The sequence below is a fragment of the Palaemon carinicauda genome, chromosome 23 (assembly GCF_036898095.1).
Source record: "Palaemon carinicauda isolate YSFRI2023 chromosome 23, ASM3689809v2, whole genome shotgun sequence".
Classification (NCBI taxonomy): Eukaryota; Metazoa; Arthropoda; class Malacostraca; order Decapoda; family Palaemonidae; genus Palaemon; species Palaemon carinicauda.
The window spans coordinates 63,830,342-63,848,844 of NC_090747.1; the positions used below are offsets into that span (position 1 = coordinate 63,830,342).

General features: G+C 42.5%; 1 protein-coding gene across 1 annotated transcript in view; it reads right to left on the minus strand.

Moving 5' to 3' along the window:
• Positions 1–4,660: 4,660 nt before the first annotated feature.
• Positions 4,661–18,503, minus strand: part of LOC137617131 (acyl-coenzyme A thioesterase 1-like) — a 39,695-nt gene continuing 25,852 nt past the window's right edge. Inside the window, exons 6-7 of the mRNA XM_068346980.1 lie at positions 17,700–17,902; positions 4,661–5,812 (exon numbers count right to left, since the gene is read on the minus strand). Of these exons, the coding sequence (XP_068203081.1) occupies positions 5,180–5,812; positions 17,700–17,902 (836 nt within the window). The 3' untranslated portion in view covers positions 4,661–5,179. The remainder of the gene's footprint in view (positions 5,813–17,699; positions 17,903–18,503) is intronic.

An 18,503-nucleotide genomic window follows, 5' to 3' on the forward strand; every position in this document is an offset into this window, starting at 1 on the left:
TTAATACAGGAAAGCATTCACAGTGCACCACAAGCACTGCACTGCAGGCATTATTTGAAGTTTTGTAACGTTCCATCTGCCTCAAACTGCACCTACTGAATATCCTTCGACAGCTACTTTACCTCTGTTCCCTCCTGTTTTCCTTATTGCTGTGCAATCTCTTCTGAATGGTCTCACAGGTCCCAACACAGATATATATTCCAAGGGTAGACAAGCAGTACAGTAATGAGTTCAATCCCGCTCAAGTTTGACTATTTCTTTTAGAGTCTGTAACTCACCATCCTTGTAAGCTAAAGAAGGGGGGTTTTGGGGAGCCTATAGGTCTATCATTATTACTTACATATGATCAACTTCCCCAAAACCCCGTCCCTAGCTCATAAGGTTGGCGAGGTTGCAAACACTAAAACTATCGAGCTTTAAAGGGCCTCGAACCCCATTCTGGCAAACTTAATACTTTCTTTAGTCTGCAACTTCACCATCCTTGTGAGCTAAGGAGGGGGGTTTTGCAGAGCCTATAGGTCTACTTGCTGAGTCATCAGCAGCCATTGCCTGGCCCACCCTGGTCCTAGCTTGGGTGGAGAGGAAGTTTGGTGCGTCTATGGCATTGTCATTTATGAGGAACCTTTAAACCTTTAAAGACAATCATGTAATGCATACGTTGCAAAAAGCGAGATGTCACTTGTTGGTAAGCCTTAAGAATGCGTAAACGATTAGCCTCGTAATACGACCAGTAGCCGTAATACAGTATTCTTATCATATCTGTTACCGCTTGATGTCACGTGAGGGTCAGCTTATCTCGGTATCTGGAATAATCTCTCCCACCATCATCCCTACATTAAGGGGTCAGTTGCCTGATGCACCCTCTCCAATGCCTTCCGTCAAAGGCATCCTCTTCCACCAAATATCTTCTCTCCATATCATCCTTCACCTTATCTCTCCATCGAATTCTCTGTCTCCCTCTCTATCTTCTCCCCCAAAACAAGTTTCTCTCAAGCCCTCTTCACTCCTTCCCCACCATCTATCCTCAATACTTGCCCAACCATCCTACCTGTGAAACTCTTATCACCTCAGTAATCTTTACTAGGTCATGCAATAGTATCAGGAGATTCATGTGCAGCACAGGCGACATAAATCAGGAGATTCATACTTTACTTACTCTACTTTGATGGCTGCTTTTCCGATCCCATACAGCAGGGGAACCCCACTCTCTACAGGACCTCCACTGTTGTTTTACCTTGTTCGTTCAGAGTATTTAACATTTCATATCTCATATTGTTCATTTACTGTTGAATCGTCACTGTCAAAAGACTCATGCAATAAGAAAGTCATCAGTTTCCTCTTGAAAGCCTTAATGTCTTCAATCATTCAAATGTTCCGTGGGAGCTCATTATATATCTCGGCGCCGCATATTTAAAGGCTCTAGAGCCTAAAGTAGACATATATATAGGTTCCAACAGTTTGAAGCCATCTGTAACTATTCTCGTGTCGACACGATTTGTTGGCTGAGCAATGTGTAGCAATTCTTTTAAGTATTTTGGACGCCCAGTTCTGATAACTTGGGGGGGGGGGTTATTGTACATATTTTAAATTCAATCCTCATTTTAATTGGCAGCCAGTGTAAATCGATTAGTATAGGGGTGATCCTTTCTCTAGGTAGGATACCTTTTATCAGTCTTGCTCCTCTGTTTATTCTGTTTTGTAATTTCTTAAGTTGCACATTTGGTAAATTGTAGTAGAAAGAGTTCCAGTAGTCAATCCTGGTAATAACTCAGTTTATCACAAGTTTCTTTACAGAATTTTCGTCCAGGTACTTTTTTATAAACGCAATATTTCTTAGATGATAACCAGCAGTTTTTATTACATTATTTATTGGGGCATTTAGAGACAGGTTACAGTCAAGAAATACACCTAGATCTCGAACTTTACTAGTTATCGGCACCGAGTCATTATTTATGTTCATTTGAATATCACCTAAGTTTCTCACGCTGTTTCTCTTGCCCACCACCATGAATTCAGTTTTGTTCTCATTTAATTTTAGTTGTTTAAATGTCATCCATTCTCTAACACTATCAAGGATTCGGTTTAGAGTTTCAGTACCTAACTGTATATCATTTATGGAGAAGTAAAATTGTGTGTCATCTGCAAATAGTTTAAACTTGACGCCATGCCTTTGTAGCATTTTCGATAGACCAATAGTATAGATGTAGAATAAGACTGGGCCAAGTACACTCCCCTGGGATACCCCTCTGTTTAAGGGTTCATATGATGAATGTTGCCAATTTGTACACAGTAATTTCTACCAACCAAGTAGTCTTTCAGGTATTCAAAGGCTTGATCTTCAACACCGATGGACTGTAGATCATTTAGTAGCAGTTCAAGCACCACTGTATCAAAAGCAGCACTGAGATCGAGCAGTATTAAGATACCGCATTCATTTTCATCCATCATTTCTAGCATATCATTTACAACAGAGCAGATGGCTGTCTCCGAAGAGTATAGTTTTCTATAAACAGATTGGTTGTCAGGCAAAGCTTCTATTACTTCTAAGTGGCTGACTAGTTGTTCAAGAATTACTTATTCAAGCACTTTTGAGACAAAGGATAGATTTGAAATAGGTCCATATGAGCTTAATTCCTGGTAGTCCAGTGCATTTTTCATGACTGGTGTGACTATAGCCATTTTCTCAGATTTAGGAAACTTACATTCATCGATGCTTGCATTTGCTATTCTCATTATTATTTCGGCTAGACTAGAAAAGTCTCTCTCTCCAATTACTTTAGATATTGGCATAGGATCGATCGCGCAGTTTGTTTTCTTTGCTCTCTTGATAATTCTGGTGATGTCATCTTGTTTTATGTTGTTAAATCGTATTAATTTTGTCTGTGTGCCCGGTGTATCATTAATCTGATGTTGAGTACAGTATTTACAAATGACCTGGTTATGTTTTCAATTTTGTTTTTAAAGAATACAACATAGGCAACGTAAATCTTAAGGTTAATATGAAATAATACAAAGAGTTGGATGTAATAAATCTATTGCATTTTCATAATAATATAACTAAAAATATTCTTTTCAAGATTTCTAACAATACTGTATGTACAGTACATTATTTATATATAAACTATGAAAATATATGAAACATAGATTTTTTTTAAATACAATATTTACATAAAATAACTTTATATTTTACAGCACACATAAGATGGCCAATGATTGCCCTCGTACCAAAAGGGCTAACCCAACTCGACCCAAACAGTAGCGACTCTTCCAATCCTTCAACATTAATGGCTAACAGGAATTACACCTGTAATTAGAAAAGCACTCAGAGTGCAGACATCCACCACGGCAATTTATTTCTTGAAACCAGCTTACTTTTCAGACCGTAGGCATATTTGAAGTCTGTGTGACAACCATGTGCAAACTTGGGGTTAAGGTTAGGGTTAATTCGGTCAACCTTTTGTTCGACCTTGACCTTAACCTTTGACCTGGGACTCAAATTTTAATCACTTCCAGGTCTCAACATAACAATTAATCCCTGATAGTGTCACTGATCTATGAGTAAAATTGTGGCCAGGAAGTGGTTCACAAACAGACAAACAGGGGCACAAACATAACCTCCTCCAAACTTTGTTGGCAGAGGTAATTACTGTACTCTATTTACTCTCGAAAGGCACTGATTATCAAATTATACTTATCTACAATATGGAATGCTAACAACAAAATTCAAACCACACCAAAACTTGAAGTAACTCTACAACTAACTAGAGGGGAATTCAGTAGACCGCAGACCTCCTCCGCGGCAGCTTATTTCTCGATCTTTTGCTTGACCTTGACCTTCAAACTTAACATGTATTCATTGGCGTGGATTTTCATACACTCAAAGATGGACCAAGTTTTAAGTCTCTGTGACACCGACGTCCAGACTTATGGCTGATTATGTGAATTGGACATTTTGCTTGACCTTGACCTTCCAAAATTTAATCCTTGTCAGCTTTTTACACAACAGTTAATACCTGCAAGTTTAATTGCTTTACGATTAAAACTGTGGTTATGAAGCTGTTCACAAACAAACAAAAACTTTGTTAGTGGATATAACAACTAACTAGTTTGGAAAACTGAATTTCAAACTAGAGGCCCGTACTTCCAACCACTAAAATGTAATTTTTTATTTAAAATTAGTTTTCTAATACTGTACTCAACTGCGCAATTAACATTTACCGATAGAGCTTGTTGAGTGCTGTTCATCTCTCCTGTTAGTGTTCTCCTGCTTGAGGGTACACACGTGCACACTGTTCTATCTAGTTTCTCTTCCTATTGTTTTGTTAAAGTTTTTATAGTTTATATAGGAAATATTTATCTTAATGTTGTTACTATTCTTAAAACATTCTATTTTTCCTTTCCTCACTGGGTTATCTTCCCTATTGGGACCCCTGGGCTTATAGCACCCTGCTTTTTGAACTAGGGTTGTAGCTTAGCATTTAATAACAATAAAAATAATAATAATAAAGTGGAAATGTTGATAGTGAAGTTGAGTATTACACGGGCACACAGCCGGGTGACGTCTGAATTTATTTTTTGTGCGTCATAATTTTCTGTGCATATTTGCAATGGTTGACATTGAGCATATATGGCAAGTGCATAAAGACATGTGATGTGCACAAATAGAATGAATGCATGTAACTGCTAACTGCAGTGGGAAAGACAACTTATTTGAATTTGTCTCATGCTTGAAGGTACACTTGGGCACGCTGTTCTATCTTATTTCTCTTCTTGTTTTTTTAAGTTTTTATATTTCATGTATGAAAGATCAAATTTAATGTTACTGTTCTTTAGATATTTTCTTATGATGTTTATTACTTCTATCGTAGTTTACATATTTCCCTGTTTCCTTTCCTTACAGGGCTATTTTTCCCTGTTGGAGTCTTTGGGCTCATAGCATCGTGCTTTTCCAAGGAGGGTTATGGCTTAGCTTGTACAATAATAATAATAACTTAATTATGATAATAATCATAATAATAGTATTGTAATAATAATAATTAGTTTCACAAAATCAGCATGATCAAGGATCTAATCCTTGGACGAAAAATAACCATCAACTCTGCACAAGTTACCGCTAGAAACAACAATGAGGTACGATTTCTACTCCAAGGCAGATTATAATGTTATTTCTCAAATGTGCTTAAAGGTGACTTCTCAAAGCGACTGAGCTCAGATGCGTCTCGTTGTCGACTCGACCTTTTTCCACCAGGTGATGCCACAAGAAGTCCTGCATCTTTTTCCAAGCCTTTTCCTGACCAAGGGTGTGGTACTTGGCAGAGCCACCCCAACAGATGGCACTCATAAAAGTGTGCTGAAAGGAAGCGTAACAGTGGGGGCTGAATGGAGGCTCTATCAAATGGCCCGTTCCGGGAAACGACTCGACGCGGTAGTCGTGCCTGTAATTGTGCTGCGCTAAGTATTTGCAGGCCCAACGAGCTTGAAACTCGGCGTTTACGTTCTGATCGTCCGAGCCAACCAGGAAGAGAAAGGCTGAACGACTTTTCTCGAGGGGAAGCAAAAATTTTTCTATGTCTGTACGTGGCGGTATGCTGAGCTTCGCGTTGAACACTCCGTCGTCATTCATTACTACCCTATTCCTATCCCACTTAAAAGGGGGATAAAGGAAACCTTTAACTCTCATCCCCTGGTTTGCGGGAGCGAAAAAACCATTGATCGTGACGCAAGCAATAACAGATGGTATAAATGCAGCCATTGAGACTGCTAAATCTCCCCCTTTGCTTGTACCAATAACACCTACACCATGACCAAGAACCTGCAAAATAACAATCAAAATCAATCAACGGAAGAAGGAAGTCATCACATGAATTATCACTTCAATAGAAAAATTTTACAAGAAAGATGCACATTACATAACTAGACATGAGAAGTAGTATCACAACAGTTCAAGGTGCTGCAGTGTCAAGTTTACAAATTTTCAAAGTAATTTTTATTTTTCCTAGCCATACAGACCCTCGTTTTTTAGTTAGGGTGAGCTTGAGAAAGTCTTTAAAACTTGAATAACGATTGCTTATCCAGTTGGAGAGCTACACTTTTGACCTTTCGGGCTCAAAACTGAGAAAAGTTCAATTATAGGATTATCTCATCCTTTATTTAAGGAGATTCTCTACTTGGCAGATTGGAAGTGAACTTAGAGCCTAACGGAAATGCTTGGTGGGTTGGAAGTTCACTTATAACGTAACTGGAGTACTTGGTGGGTTGGAAGTTCACTTAGAACCTAACTGGAGTGCTTTGTGGGTTGGAAGTTCACTTAAAACCTAACTGGAGTGCTTGGTGGGTTGGAAGTTCACTTAGAACCTAACTGGAGTGCTTGGTGGGTTGAAAGCTCACTTAGAGCCTAACTGGAGTGCTTAGTGGGTTGGAGGTTGACTTAGAACCTAACTGGAGTGCTTGGTGGGTTGGAAGTTCACTTAGAGCCTAACTGGAGTGCTTGGTGGGTTGGAAGTTCACTTAGAACCTAATTGGAGTGCTTGGTGGGTTAGAAGTTCACTTAGAGCCTAACTGGAGTGCTTGGTGGGTTGGAAGTTCACTTAGAGCCTAACTAGAGTGCTTGGTGGGTTGAAAGCTCACTTAGAGCCTAACTGGAGTGCTTAGTGGGTTGGAGGTTGACTTAGAACCTAACTGGAGTGCTTGGTGGGTTGGAAGTTCACTTAGAGCCTAACTGGAGTGCTTGGTGGGTTAGAAGTTCATTTAGAACCTAATTGGAGTGCTTGGTGGGTTAGAAGTTCACTTAGAGCCTAACTGGAGTGCTTGGTGGGTTGGAAGTTCACTTAGAGCCTAACTAGAGTGCTTGGTGGGTTAGAAGTTCACTTAGAACCTAATTGGAGTGCTTGGTGGGTTAGAAGTTGACTTAGAACCTAACTGGAGTGCTTGGTGGGTTAGAAGTTCACTTAGAACCTAATTGGAGTGCTTGGTGGGTTGGAAGTTCACTTAAAACCTAACTGGAGTGCTTGGTGGATTATAAGTTGACTTAGAACCTAATTGGAGTGCTTGGTGGGTTAGAAGTTGACTTAGAACCTAACTGGAGTGCTTGGTGGGTTAGAAGTTCACTTAGAACCTAACTGAAGTGCTTGGTGGGTTAGAAGTTCACTTAGAACCTAATTGGAGTGCTTGGTGGGTTAGAAGTTGACTTAGAACCTAACTGGGGTGCTTGGTGGGTTAGAAGTTCACTTAGAACCTAATTGGAGTGCTTGGTGGGTTGGAAGTTCACTTAGAGCCTAACTGGAGTGCTTGGTGGGTTAGAAGTTCACTTAAAACCTAATTGGAGTGCTTGGTGGGTTAGAAGTTGACTTGGAACCTAACTGGAGTGCTTGGTGGGTTAGAAGTTCACTTAGAACCTAATTGGAGTGCTTGGTGGGTTGGAAGTTCACTTAAAACCTAACTGGAGTGCTTGGTGGGTTGGAAGTTCACTTAGAACCTAACTGGAGTGCTTGGTGGGTTGGAAGTTCACTTAGAACCTAACTGGAGTGCTTGGTGGGTTAGAAGTTCACTTAGAACCTAATTGGAGTGCTTGGTGGATTGGAAGTTCACTTAGAACCTAATTGGAGTGCTTGGTGGATTAGAAGTTGACTTAGAACCTAACTGGAGTGCTTGGTGGGTTAGAAGTTCACTTAGAACCTAACTGAAGTGCTTGGTGGGTTAGAAGTTCACTTAGAACCTAATTGGAGTGCTTGGTGGGTTAGAAGTTGACTTAGAACCTAACTGGGGTGCTTGGTGGGTTAGAAGTTCACTTAGAACCTAATTGGAGTGCTTGGTGGGTTGGAAGTTCACTTAGAGCCTAACTGGAGTGCTTGGTGGGTTAGAAGTTCACTTAAAACCTAATTGGAGTGCTTGGTGGGTTAGAAGTTGACTTGGAACCTAACTGGAGTGCTTGGTGGGTTAGAAGTTCACTTAGAACCTAATTGGAGTGCTTGGTGGGTTGGAAGTTCACTTAAAACCTAACTGGAGTGCTTGGTGGGTTGGAAGTTCACTTAGAACCTAACTGGAGTGCTTGGTGGGTTGGAAGTTCACTTAGAACCTAACTGGAGTGCTTGGTGGGTTAGAAGTTCACTTAGAACCTAATTGGAGTGCTTGGTGGATTGGAAGTTCACTTAGAACCTAATTGGAGTGATTGTTGGGTTGGAAGTTCACTTAGAACCTAATTGGAGTGATTGTTGGGTTGGAAGTTCACTTAGAACCTAATTGGAGTGATTGTTGGGTTGGAAGTTCACTTAGAACCTAATTGGAGTGATTGTTGGGTTGGAAGTTCACTTAGAACCTAACTGGAGTGCTTGTTGGGTTAGAAGTTCACTTAGAACCTAATTGGAGTGCTTGGTGGGTTGAAAGTTCACTTAGTACCTAACTGGAGTGCTTGTTGGGTTGAAAGTTCACTTAGAACCTAACTGGAGTGCTTGGTGGGTTGAAAGTTCACTTAGAACCTAACTGGAGTGCTTGTTGGGTTGAAAGTTCACTTAGAACCTAACTGGAGTGCTTGGTGGGTTGAAAGTTCACTTAGAACCTAACTGGAGTGCTTGTTGGGTTGAAAGTTCACTTAGAACCTAACTGGAGTGCTTGGTGGGTTGAAAGTTCACTTAGAACCTAACTGGAGTGCTTGTTGGGTTGAAAGTTCACTTAGAACCTAACTGGAGTGCTTGGTGGGTTGAAAGTTCACTTAGAACCTAACTGGAGTGCTTGGTGGGTTGAAAGTTCACTTAGAACCTAACTGGAGTGCTTGGTGGGTTGAAAGTTCACTTAGAACCTAACTGGAGTGCTTGGTGGGTTGGAAGTTCACTTAGAACCTAACTGGAGTGCTTGGTGGGTTGGAAGTTCACTTAGAACCTAACTGGAGAGCTTGGTGGGTTGGAAGTTCACTTAGAACCTAACTGGAGAGCTTGGTGGGTTGGAAGTTCACTTAGAACCTAACTGGAGTGCTTGGTGGGTTGGAAGTTCACTTAGAACCTAACTGGAGTGCTTGGTGGGTTGGAAGTTCACTTAGAACCTAACTGGAGTGCTTGGTGGGTTGGAAGTTCACTTAGAACCTAACTGGAGTGCTTGGTGGGTTGGAAGTTCACTTAGAACCTAACTGGAGTGCTTGGTGGGTTGGAAGTTTACTTAGAACCTAATTGTAGTGCTTGTTGGGTTAGAAGTTCACTTAGAACCTAACTGGAGTGCTTGGTGGGTTGGAAGTTCACTTAAAACCTAACTGGAGTGCTTGGTGGGTTAGAAGTTCACTTAGAACCTAATTGGAGTGCTTGGTGGATTGGAAGTTCACTTAGAACCTAACTGTAGTGCTTGTTGGGTTAGAAGTTCCCTTAGAATCTAACTGGAGTGCTTGTTGGGTTAGAAGTTCACTTAGAGCCTAATTGGAGTGCTTGGTGGGTTGGAAGTTCACTTAGAACCTAACTGGAGTGCTTGGTGGGTTGGAAGTTCACTTAGAACCTAACTGGAGTGCTTGGTGGGTTGGAAGTTCACTTAGAACCTAACTGGAGTGCTTGGTGGGTTGGAAGTTCACTTAGAACCTAACTGGAGTGCTTGGTGGGTTGGAAGTTCACTTAGAACCTAACTGGAGTGCTTGGTGGGTTGGAATTCCACTTGGAACTTAACTGGATGGTTCATTTTACTTCCCAGAAATGATTACTGACCTTCATATTATTATTATTATTATTATCATCATTACTAGCTAAGCTACAACCTTAGTTGGAAAAGCAGGATGCTATAAGCCGAAGGGATACAACAGGGAAAATAGTTCACTAAGGAAGGTAAATAAGGAAAAAAATAAATTACTAGAGAAGTAATGCATAATTAAAATACAATATTTTAAGAACAGTAACAAAATCAAAACAGATCTTTAGAAGCTCGTAGACTTGTCTCGAGCGACTTCGAGCGTATCCTCCTCAAACATCCATTCCACCTCTGCCCACAATGCCAAGGCTTTCGGTCATCTTGGATAATTAACTGGGAATTCTATGGATAACGGAGATGGAGGGGGACTGTCCTGAAAGGGTAGCAAGTAACTATCCCAAAATACAGCCACTACCTTAGACACGGCCCCCTTTCTCTGCCAAGTTGGCCCCCAGTGGCGAGACAGACATCTCGGCAGTGGGAAAGGGGAAGGACGGCATCAATGTTTCCCTATCCCTCCCCATATTCCTACTGCTACCCTTCCCGAAGGAAGCGGACTGCAGTGCTCGAAAAGGCTATGCACGAACAGGCTCTTTCCAGGAAGAGGGTGCAGGTGGTGCAGATTGGGGTCTCAGAGCAGGCATGGGGACCTTCCTTGATGCCAATACATTAGGCTTGGCCGCTACCTTCGAAGAACCAAAGGGCTGGCACCCAAGAAGGACAGAGCACACTGGATCAGGGAGTCCTGTGAAGCAGTTCTCTAAAATTCCAAGCTGCATGCACGACTCCTAGGAAAGAGAGACGTAGCCCCCACACTTAACGACATCACCACCTCTGGGCTAATTCGTTTTGAGAAAGGAAAAACCACAGCGTCTCATTTCTTCAGAACCCAGTTAGCCCACTGATTTGCTGCCAGGTGAGCCAGGGAGGTAACAGCCCTCAAACCAGACAGCACAAGACTCTTACACTTCTCCAAAGACTCAGGAGATGATAACTTTGTTGACTTTGTGAAGCACATCACTGCTCATAACCACTGGTTGAGCCAGGAGACAGCATGGAGAGAGGTCAGGGCAGAAGCTTCCATGGCCCACGGCGCAGAGGCCGAGTAGGATGTACCTTCTGCCTTGTGTCTCTCCAACAAGAGTCCTGATGTCAACACACACACACACACACACACAGGGAAAGTCCCTCTGGCTCCCATGCTTGGTCTTCCGATGCACACAAGGACACAATGAAAGCCTACAATGGTGCCATCCTCTCAACCATGTTGAGTTACAACTCGTTGGAAGGGGGGAGGAGTGGATGCCTAGTGTCCTGGAAGGAAGGAAGGTCTCCCCTCAACCTTGGAACACAAAGTGTATGTGGCTGTACATTCCTGACCTAGCTGGCTACCAGGTTAACCAAGACATTGGTTCTCAGTCCTAGCCCTGGAGGATATGAAATGGGGTCAGAAGCCACTATGATGCCGTCCAACCCCCTCGTGAGAGATAGTTGGTGTTGCATGGACCACTATCTTTGCGACTAGGGCAGGCCTTTCTGGCCTTCTTTGACCACTTCCTCTTCTTCTTCCTCTTAGCAGTGACAGAATCAGAGTCAGAGGACAAAGAGTAAGACAAGAAGGAGGCGGAGCAAGAACTGCAGATTGGTTGAGATCTGAGCAGCCATCGACAATGTTCTCCTGGGGGGAGAAACCACACAGAATGAACCAACACGAGCCAAAGCACTTGAACACACTGTCACGGGGTTGGGGAAGACACTCACAAGGCCCAGCGACCACCCATAAGCTAAGCCGTAGACACAGCCACTGATAGAGGGAGTAGGTACAAGCCATGGACCCCAAGGCACAAGGGTCAGGGTGACAGACACATGGGAAGGGGTGGGAGACACGGAAGTCGGGTCAGGAATCAGGGTAACACCTTGAACCGGGATAACGTTCAACTTATCCTTGGCAAACTTATAACGCCAAATTACAGGCCAACATTTACTGGTGCCGGCACCTATTCTGCTAACCAGGAAGTCACTTTACAGGCCTTCACAGGCCTCCTGGGCTTATAGGGGGTGGGGGGGAACCACCTAAGTTCTTGACAGTGGGGACACCACTACGACTTTCACCACTGGCGTCACCGGAAACCGGGGGTGAAATACCCTTGGCTATTAGCTCCCTCAACAAAGACATGGAGGGCCTACCGGAAAGACCTAATGAAACCCAAGACTTCCTTAGGTTAAACTCATCATCAACAGCCTGCACAGTCACAGGCAAAGAGCTCCCAACCTCCAGAGGGGAGCGGCGAACATTAAGGGGTTTCAGACACACCACTGAAATCTGAAAAACTTGTAATTTATCATAATTTGTGTTCAAACATGTAAAAAGTTACAAAATTATGTAGCGTACATCCGAAAACAAGCTCCTTTCGTTGACTTTGGCGGGAGTTGTTATAAAATTTAGACTTACCATCCCAATACTTTATATTTATTCGTTAACGTAATTTATTAACAATGGAATGGAAGGAGATATCATCTAGGTTAATGTGGGTAAGGGTTAGGTTGGGTAGGGAATGTTGGGCGTTTGTCAGTGCGTATGGGCCAGGTAGTGAGAAAAGTGAAGAAGAGCGGAATGAGTTTTGGAATGAATTAACTAGGTGTGTAGAAGGACTGGGTAGAAGGAATTATGTAGTTGTTATGGGTGACTTAAATGCTAGAGTGGGCGCTGGAGAGGTAGAAGGTGTCATTGGGAAGTATGGCGTACCAGGTGAAAATGAGATTGGTGAGAGACTGGTAGACATGTGTGTTGAACAAGAGATGGTAATAAGTGCTAGCTTCTTTAAAAAGAAAGATAAAAATAAGTATACATGGGTAAGAGTGGCAAATGGAAGAGTAGTAGAAAGGGCATTAATGGATTATGTGTTGATAACTAAAAGAATGTTTGGAAGATTGAAAGACGTGCACGTGTTTAGGGGTATGGCTAACGGTATGTCTGATAATTTTTTGGTGAAAGGAAAATTAGTTGTAGCAAAAGAGTGGGGGAATAGAGTAGGTGGATGTAAAAGGTAGGTAGTGAGGATTGAAGAGCTAATAAAGCCGGGGGTAAAAAGTAAATATCAGGAAAAGTTGAAAATGGCATATGACGAGGTGAGAGTAAGAGAAACTGGTAATTTAGAGGAGGAGTGGAAGTTAGTAAAAGAAAATTTTGTTGGGATTGCAAGTGATGTATGTGGCAAGCAGGTTGTTGGAGGCAGCATGAGGAAGGGCAGTGAATGGTGGAATGAAGGAGTGAAGGTAAAAGTGGAAGAGAAAAAGAGGGCTTTTGAAGAATGGCTGCAGAGTAATAGTATAGAGAAGTATGAAAAATATAGAGAGAAAAATGTGGAAGTAAAGCGCAAGGTACGTGAGGCAAAGAGGGCAGCTGACCTGAGGTGGGGTCAGGGATTGGGTCAGTCATATGAAGAGAATAAGAAGAAGTTTTGGAAAGAAGTGAAGAGAGTAAGGAAGGCTGGCGCAAGAATTGAAGAGACAGTGAAAGATGGAAATGGAAGGTTGTTAAAAGGAGAGGAGGCAAGGAAAAGGTGGGCGGAATATTTTGAAAATTTGCTGAATGTTGAGGATAATAGGGAGGCAGATATAATTGCTGTTCCAGGTGTTGAGGTGCCAGTGATGGGCGATGAGAATGAGAGAGAGATTACAATAGATGAAGTGAGGAGAGCACTAGATGAAACGAGAGTAGGAAAAGCATCTGGTATGGATGGTGTGAAAGCTGAGATGTTGAAGGAAGGGGGTGTGACTGTACTTGAATGGTTGGTGAGATTGTTTAATATGTGTTTTGTGTTGTCAATGGTACCAGTAGATTGGGTTTGTGCATGTATTGTACCACTATATAAGGGTAAGGGAGATGTGCATGAGTGTTGTAATTCAAGAGGTATTAGTTTGTTGAGTGTAGTTGGAAAAGTGTATGGTAGAGTATTGATTAATAGGATTAAGGATAAAACAGAGAATGCAATCTTGGAAGTACAGGGTGGTTTTAGAAGAGGTAGGGGTTGTATGAATCCGATTTTTACAATTAGGCAGATATGCGAGAAATATTTAGCAAAAGGTAAGGAGGTGTATGTTGCGTTTATGGATCTGGAGAAAGCATATGATAGAGTTGATAGGGAAGCAATGTGGAATGTGATGAGGTTATATGGAGTTGGTGGAAGGTTGTTGCAAGCAGTGAAAAGTTTCTACAAAGGTAGTAAAGCATGTGTTAGAATAGGAAATGAAGTGAGTGATTGGTTTCCGGTGAGAGTGGGGTTGAGACAGGGATGTGTGATGTCGCCGTGGTTGTTTAACTTGTATGTTGATGGAGTGGTGAGAGAGGTGAATGCTCGAGTGCTTGGGCGAGGATTAAAACTGGTAGGCGAGAATGACCATGAATGGGAGGTAAATCAGTTGTTGTTTGCGGATGATACTGTACTGGTAGCAGACACAGAAGAGAAGCTTGACCGACTAGTGACAGAATTTAGAAAGGTGTGTGAGAGAAGGAAGTTGAGAGTTAATGTGGGTAAGAGTAAGGTTATGAGATGTACGAGAAGGGAAGGTGGTGCAAGGTTGAATGTCATGTTGAATGGAGAGTTACTTGAGGAGGTGGATCAGTTTAAGTACTTGGGGTCTATTGTTGCAGCAAATGGTGGAGTGGAAGCAGATGTACGTCAGGGAGTGAATGAAGGTTGCAAAGTGTTGGGGGCAGTTAAGGGAGTAGTAAAAAATAGAGGGTTGGGCATGAATGTAAAGAGAGTTCTATATGAGAAAGTGATTGTACCAACTGTGATGTATGGATCGGAGTTGTGGGGAATGAAAGTGATGGAGAGACAGAAATTCAATGTGTTTGAGATGAAGTGTCTAAGGAGTATGGCTGGTGTATCTCGAGTAGATAGGGTTAGGAACGAAGTGGTGAGGGAGAGAACGGGTGTAAGAAATGAGTTAGCGGCTAGAGTGGATATGAATGTGTTGAGGTGGTTTGGCCATGTTGAGAGAATGGAAAATGGTTGTCTGCTAAAGAAGGTGATGAATGCAAGAGTTGATGGGAGAAGTACAAGAGGAAGGCCAAGGTTTGGGTGGATGGATGGTGTGAAGAAAGCTCTGGGTGATAGGAGGATAGATGTGAGAGAGGCAAGAGAGCGTGCTAGAAATAGGAATGAATGGCGAGCGATTGTGACGCAGTTCCAGTAGGCCCTGCTGCTTCCTCCGGTGCCTTAGATGACTGCGGAGGTAGCAGCAGTAGGGGATTCAGCATTATGAAGCTTCATCTGTGGGGGAAATGTGGGAGGTTGGGCTGTGGCACCCTAGCAGTACCAGCTGAACTCGGTTGAGTCCCTGATTAGGCTGAAGGAACATAGAGAGTAGAGGTCCCCTTTTTGTTTTGTTTCATTGTTGGTGTCGGCTACCTCCCAAAATTGGGGGAAGTGCCTTGGTATATGGATGGATTAACAAAACCTATATCTGGGGGAGAAATTTAGGATAGTAAATAAGTTTCCACTCTCATTACTGTACTTAGTAATTAAATTAAATAAATGATGCTATTCGGACTAAAATACTTCCAACCAATCAGCTATTAGGAAACTTTACCGAGCAAAAAGGGCACCCTCCTAGTTGGTGCAAATCTGACTCCTTAAAAAAAAATTGAGTATAGGAATAAGGAAGGGTAAGAATTAACTGCCCTGAAGGACACTCCCTACCCATCTCTGCCTCCTGTTTCTACCACGTAGCTCAGAGACGAGAAAGGCAGCCTCTTACTCTGGCAATGGGACAGTGGGAAACGCAGGCCTCCGCATTTTCGATCCACTCCTCTATTCCCCCCACTACCCTTCTTGAAAGGAGAGATAAGGACTGCAAAAAAGACTGTATTTGGCAGGCCGCAAAGGTTTGGCAGCTGGCCCCTTCAAAGAAGCGGAGGCCTTGAAAGAGAGAGTTTGATGAATCAGGGAGCCCTGTAAAGCCGACTACACCACTGCCAGCACATGATTCTTCTTCAGGAGAGACTTGGCATCCCACACTGACAAGTTCCGCACCACCAAAGTCCCCTCTAGGGAAACTGCTGCCTGGTGGACAAGGAAGGTGATTACCTTCCTGCACAGCAGTACAAGTTTCTTGTACTTCTCCAAATTGTTTAGGGTTAACAACCTAATCAAATTTTTGAAATACGTGACTGTTCCCGACTCCTGATCGAGCTGGAACTGCTTGAGAGAGGTCGATGCCAAAACTTCGGGGTTGCCACCTCCGCTGCCTAGAATGTGGAGGTGACAGGATCCCACCTGACCTGCTGGATCGAAGTGAAATCTTATACACACAGATCTGATCATCCACCTGGTACAGGACTAGGCCCACGAGATCCGATCACAGCAACTCTCACAAGGGCTTCGATCCCTGAGGGACCCCAAATTCCCAATCAATGATTGAAGTCCACCCCAAAGGCAGAGCACCATTTACCTCCCCCAGTCCGTTGCAATCACAAATGAACCCAAGGACCTTTATCAAAAGACTCACTAATTCAGGTTAGTCTGTCCCAGTGGGGTCTTCGAGACATCCTGCCCCAGAGAAATCTCATCCATCCCTAAGGCCGAAGGTGAGGCAACATGTTCCGGAGACTCTCCTCTCATCTCACGAGTCTGACAGTTCTGTGTCAAAGACAGAACCGGGAACATAATCGGGAGCTGATGAAAGCCCAGGCAGGCCAACAAAATCAGAAAGAGAACTGGCACGGGACCCAGCGGATAGTTTAAGATTTAAAGGCTACTTGTGAATGGCAGAGGTAAGGGACAGTGACAGCGCTCTAGACTAGAGACCAACCATATATGCATATCAGCACCCAAGCTGGGACCATTGATGGCTAGGCAGTGGCTGCCGATGACTCGGCATGTAGACCTATAGGCATCCCCAAATCTCCATCCTTAGCTCACAAGGATGGTGAGGTTGCAGACACAAGAAACTATGGAGTTTGAGCGGGACTAGATCTCCTGTCCACCAGAAAGCCAGGCATGGACGTTTCCAATAGACCACCACAAACTTTGCCCGTGTCTTCACCTTCAGGGCATACTTTACACCTACCACTGAACTGGAGGTTGACAAGGGGATGCCTGCAAACAGAAATGCTCAATACAAACTTCTTAATTCCATTCGATTTATAAGAACAATTCACTTCAAAACTTCAAACTTACGGCGAATGTTTTTGTTGAACAGGCTGACGAAAGTCTCTTTTTATATCTTATTTATGAAAGATCGATTTCAATGTTAACGGTTTTAAAATATTTTGAATTGTTCATTATTTCTCTTGTAGTTTATCTATTTCCTTTCCTCACAGGGCTATTTTTCCCAGAGCTTAGTGCATCCTGCTTTTGAAACTAGCATTGTAGCTGAGCTAGTAATAATAATGATAATAATAATAATGATTATAACAACAACTTCCTGAATAATCGCCAGTTCAATAAGCACTCTTCATCCACTTGAAACATACAATTCCAGCCAGGGCTGCAACAATCTTAGTAATGAAAGGACGAGGGCTTGTACACAGCGTAGGAACAAATAACGATTAAGTGCTGTACTGTATTGTACTTCACATGGAAACTTATTAATATAGGTATTTGGTTTTTATAAAAAGATAGTGGGTTATAAGTAAATATTTGTGTTCAATAAAGAACTTAATAAGTTCCCAGAAGCTGTTTTTAAGTTGAATTTTGTTCAATTTTGGCCAAGGTTAGGCCTAACCTGAATCCAATGCCTATGATTTCTAGCTAACAAAGTCAACAAATACAGTAGTTGGGTTTCATATGGAATAAAGATCAGGTTATTACAAATGTCATTTTGCTTACTGTATTAAATGATACAGCATTGTTTTATTAATTTATTTCTTTATCTTATCTTTGTTATTTTCAGCTGGGACTCGAAGTAAAATGCCGAATGCCTTGATATGCATACGATAAAATGAATGTCAAAGTCCTGCATCGAGTAGGGTTCCCTTGCCGTACGGAACCAGAAAAGCAGTCAAAGTAAAGTCAGAAAACGACAAAAATTACCTTCTTGTGTTTCAGCAGATACTCCACTGCCTCTTCGAAATACGCAATGTCAAACTCCTCTACGACCTTGGGAAGATCTTCATAATTGAAGAAAGCCAGAGCAAGGGAAGCAAAGCCACGGCAGGCAAGCTGGGCCGACCTGAATTCAAGTAGCCCTCCAGCAGTGCCAAACATATCTACAATTCCAGGGAACGGGCCGTCACCTGCAAAGTGAAGTTTACAATATAATTATTATTATTAAGCGTAGTTGGAAAAGTGTATGGTAGAGTAATGATTAATAGGATCAAGGATAAAACATAGAATGCAATCTTAGAAATACAGGGTGGTTTTAGAAGAGGTAGGGGTTGTATGAATCAGATTTTTACAGTAAGGCAGATATGCGAGAAATATTTAGCAAAAGGTAAGGAGGTGTATGTTGCGTTTATGGATCTGGAGAAAGCGTATGATAGAGTTGATAGGGAAGCAATGTGGAATGTGATGAGGTTATATGGAGTTGGTGGAAGGTTGTTGCAAGCAGTGAAAAGTTTCTACAAAGGTAGTAAAGCATGTGTTAGGATAGGAAATGAAGTGAGTGATTGGTTTCCGGTGAGAGTGGGGCTGAGACAGGGATGTGTGATGTCACTGTGGTTGCTTAACTTGTATGTTGATGGAGTGGTGAGAGAGGTGAATGCTCGAGTGCTTGGACGAGGATTAAAACTGGTAGACGAGAATGACCATGAATGGGAGGTAAATCAGTTGTTGTTTGCGGATGATACTGTACTGGTTGCAGACACAGAAGAGAAGCTTGGCCGATTAGTGACAGAA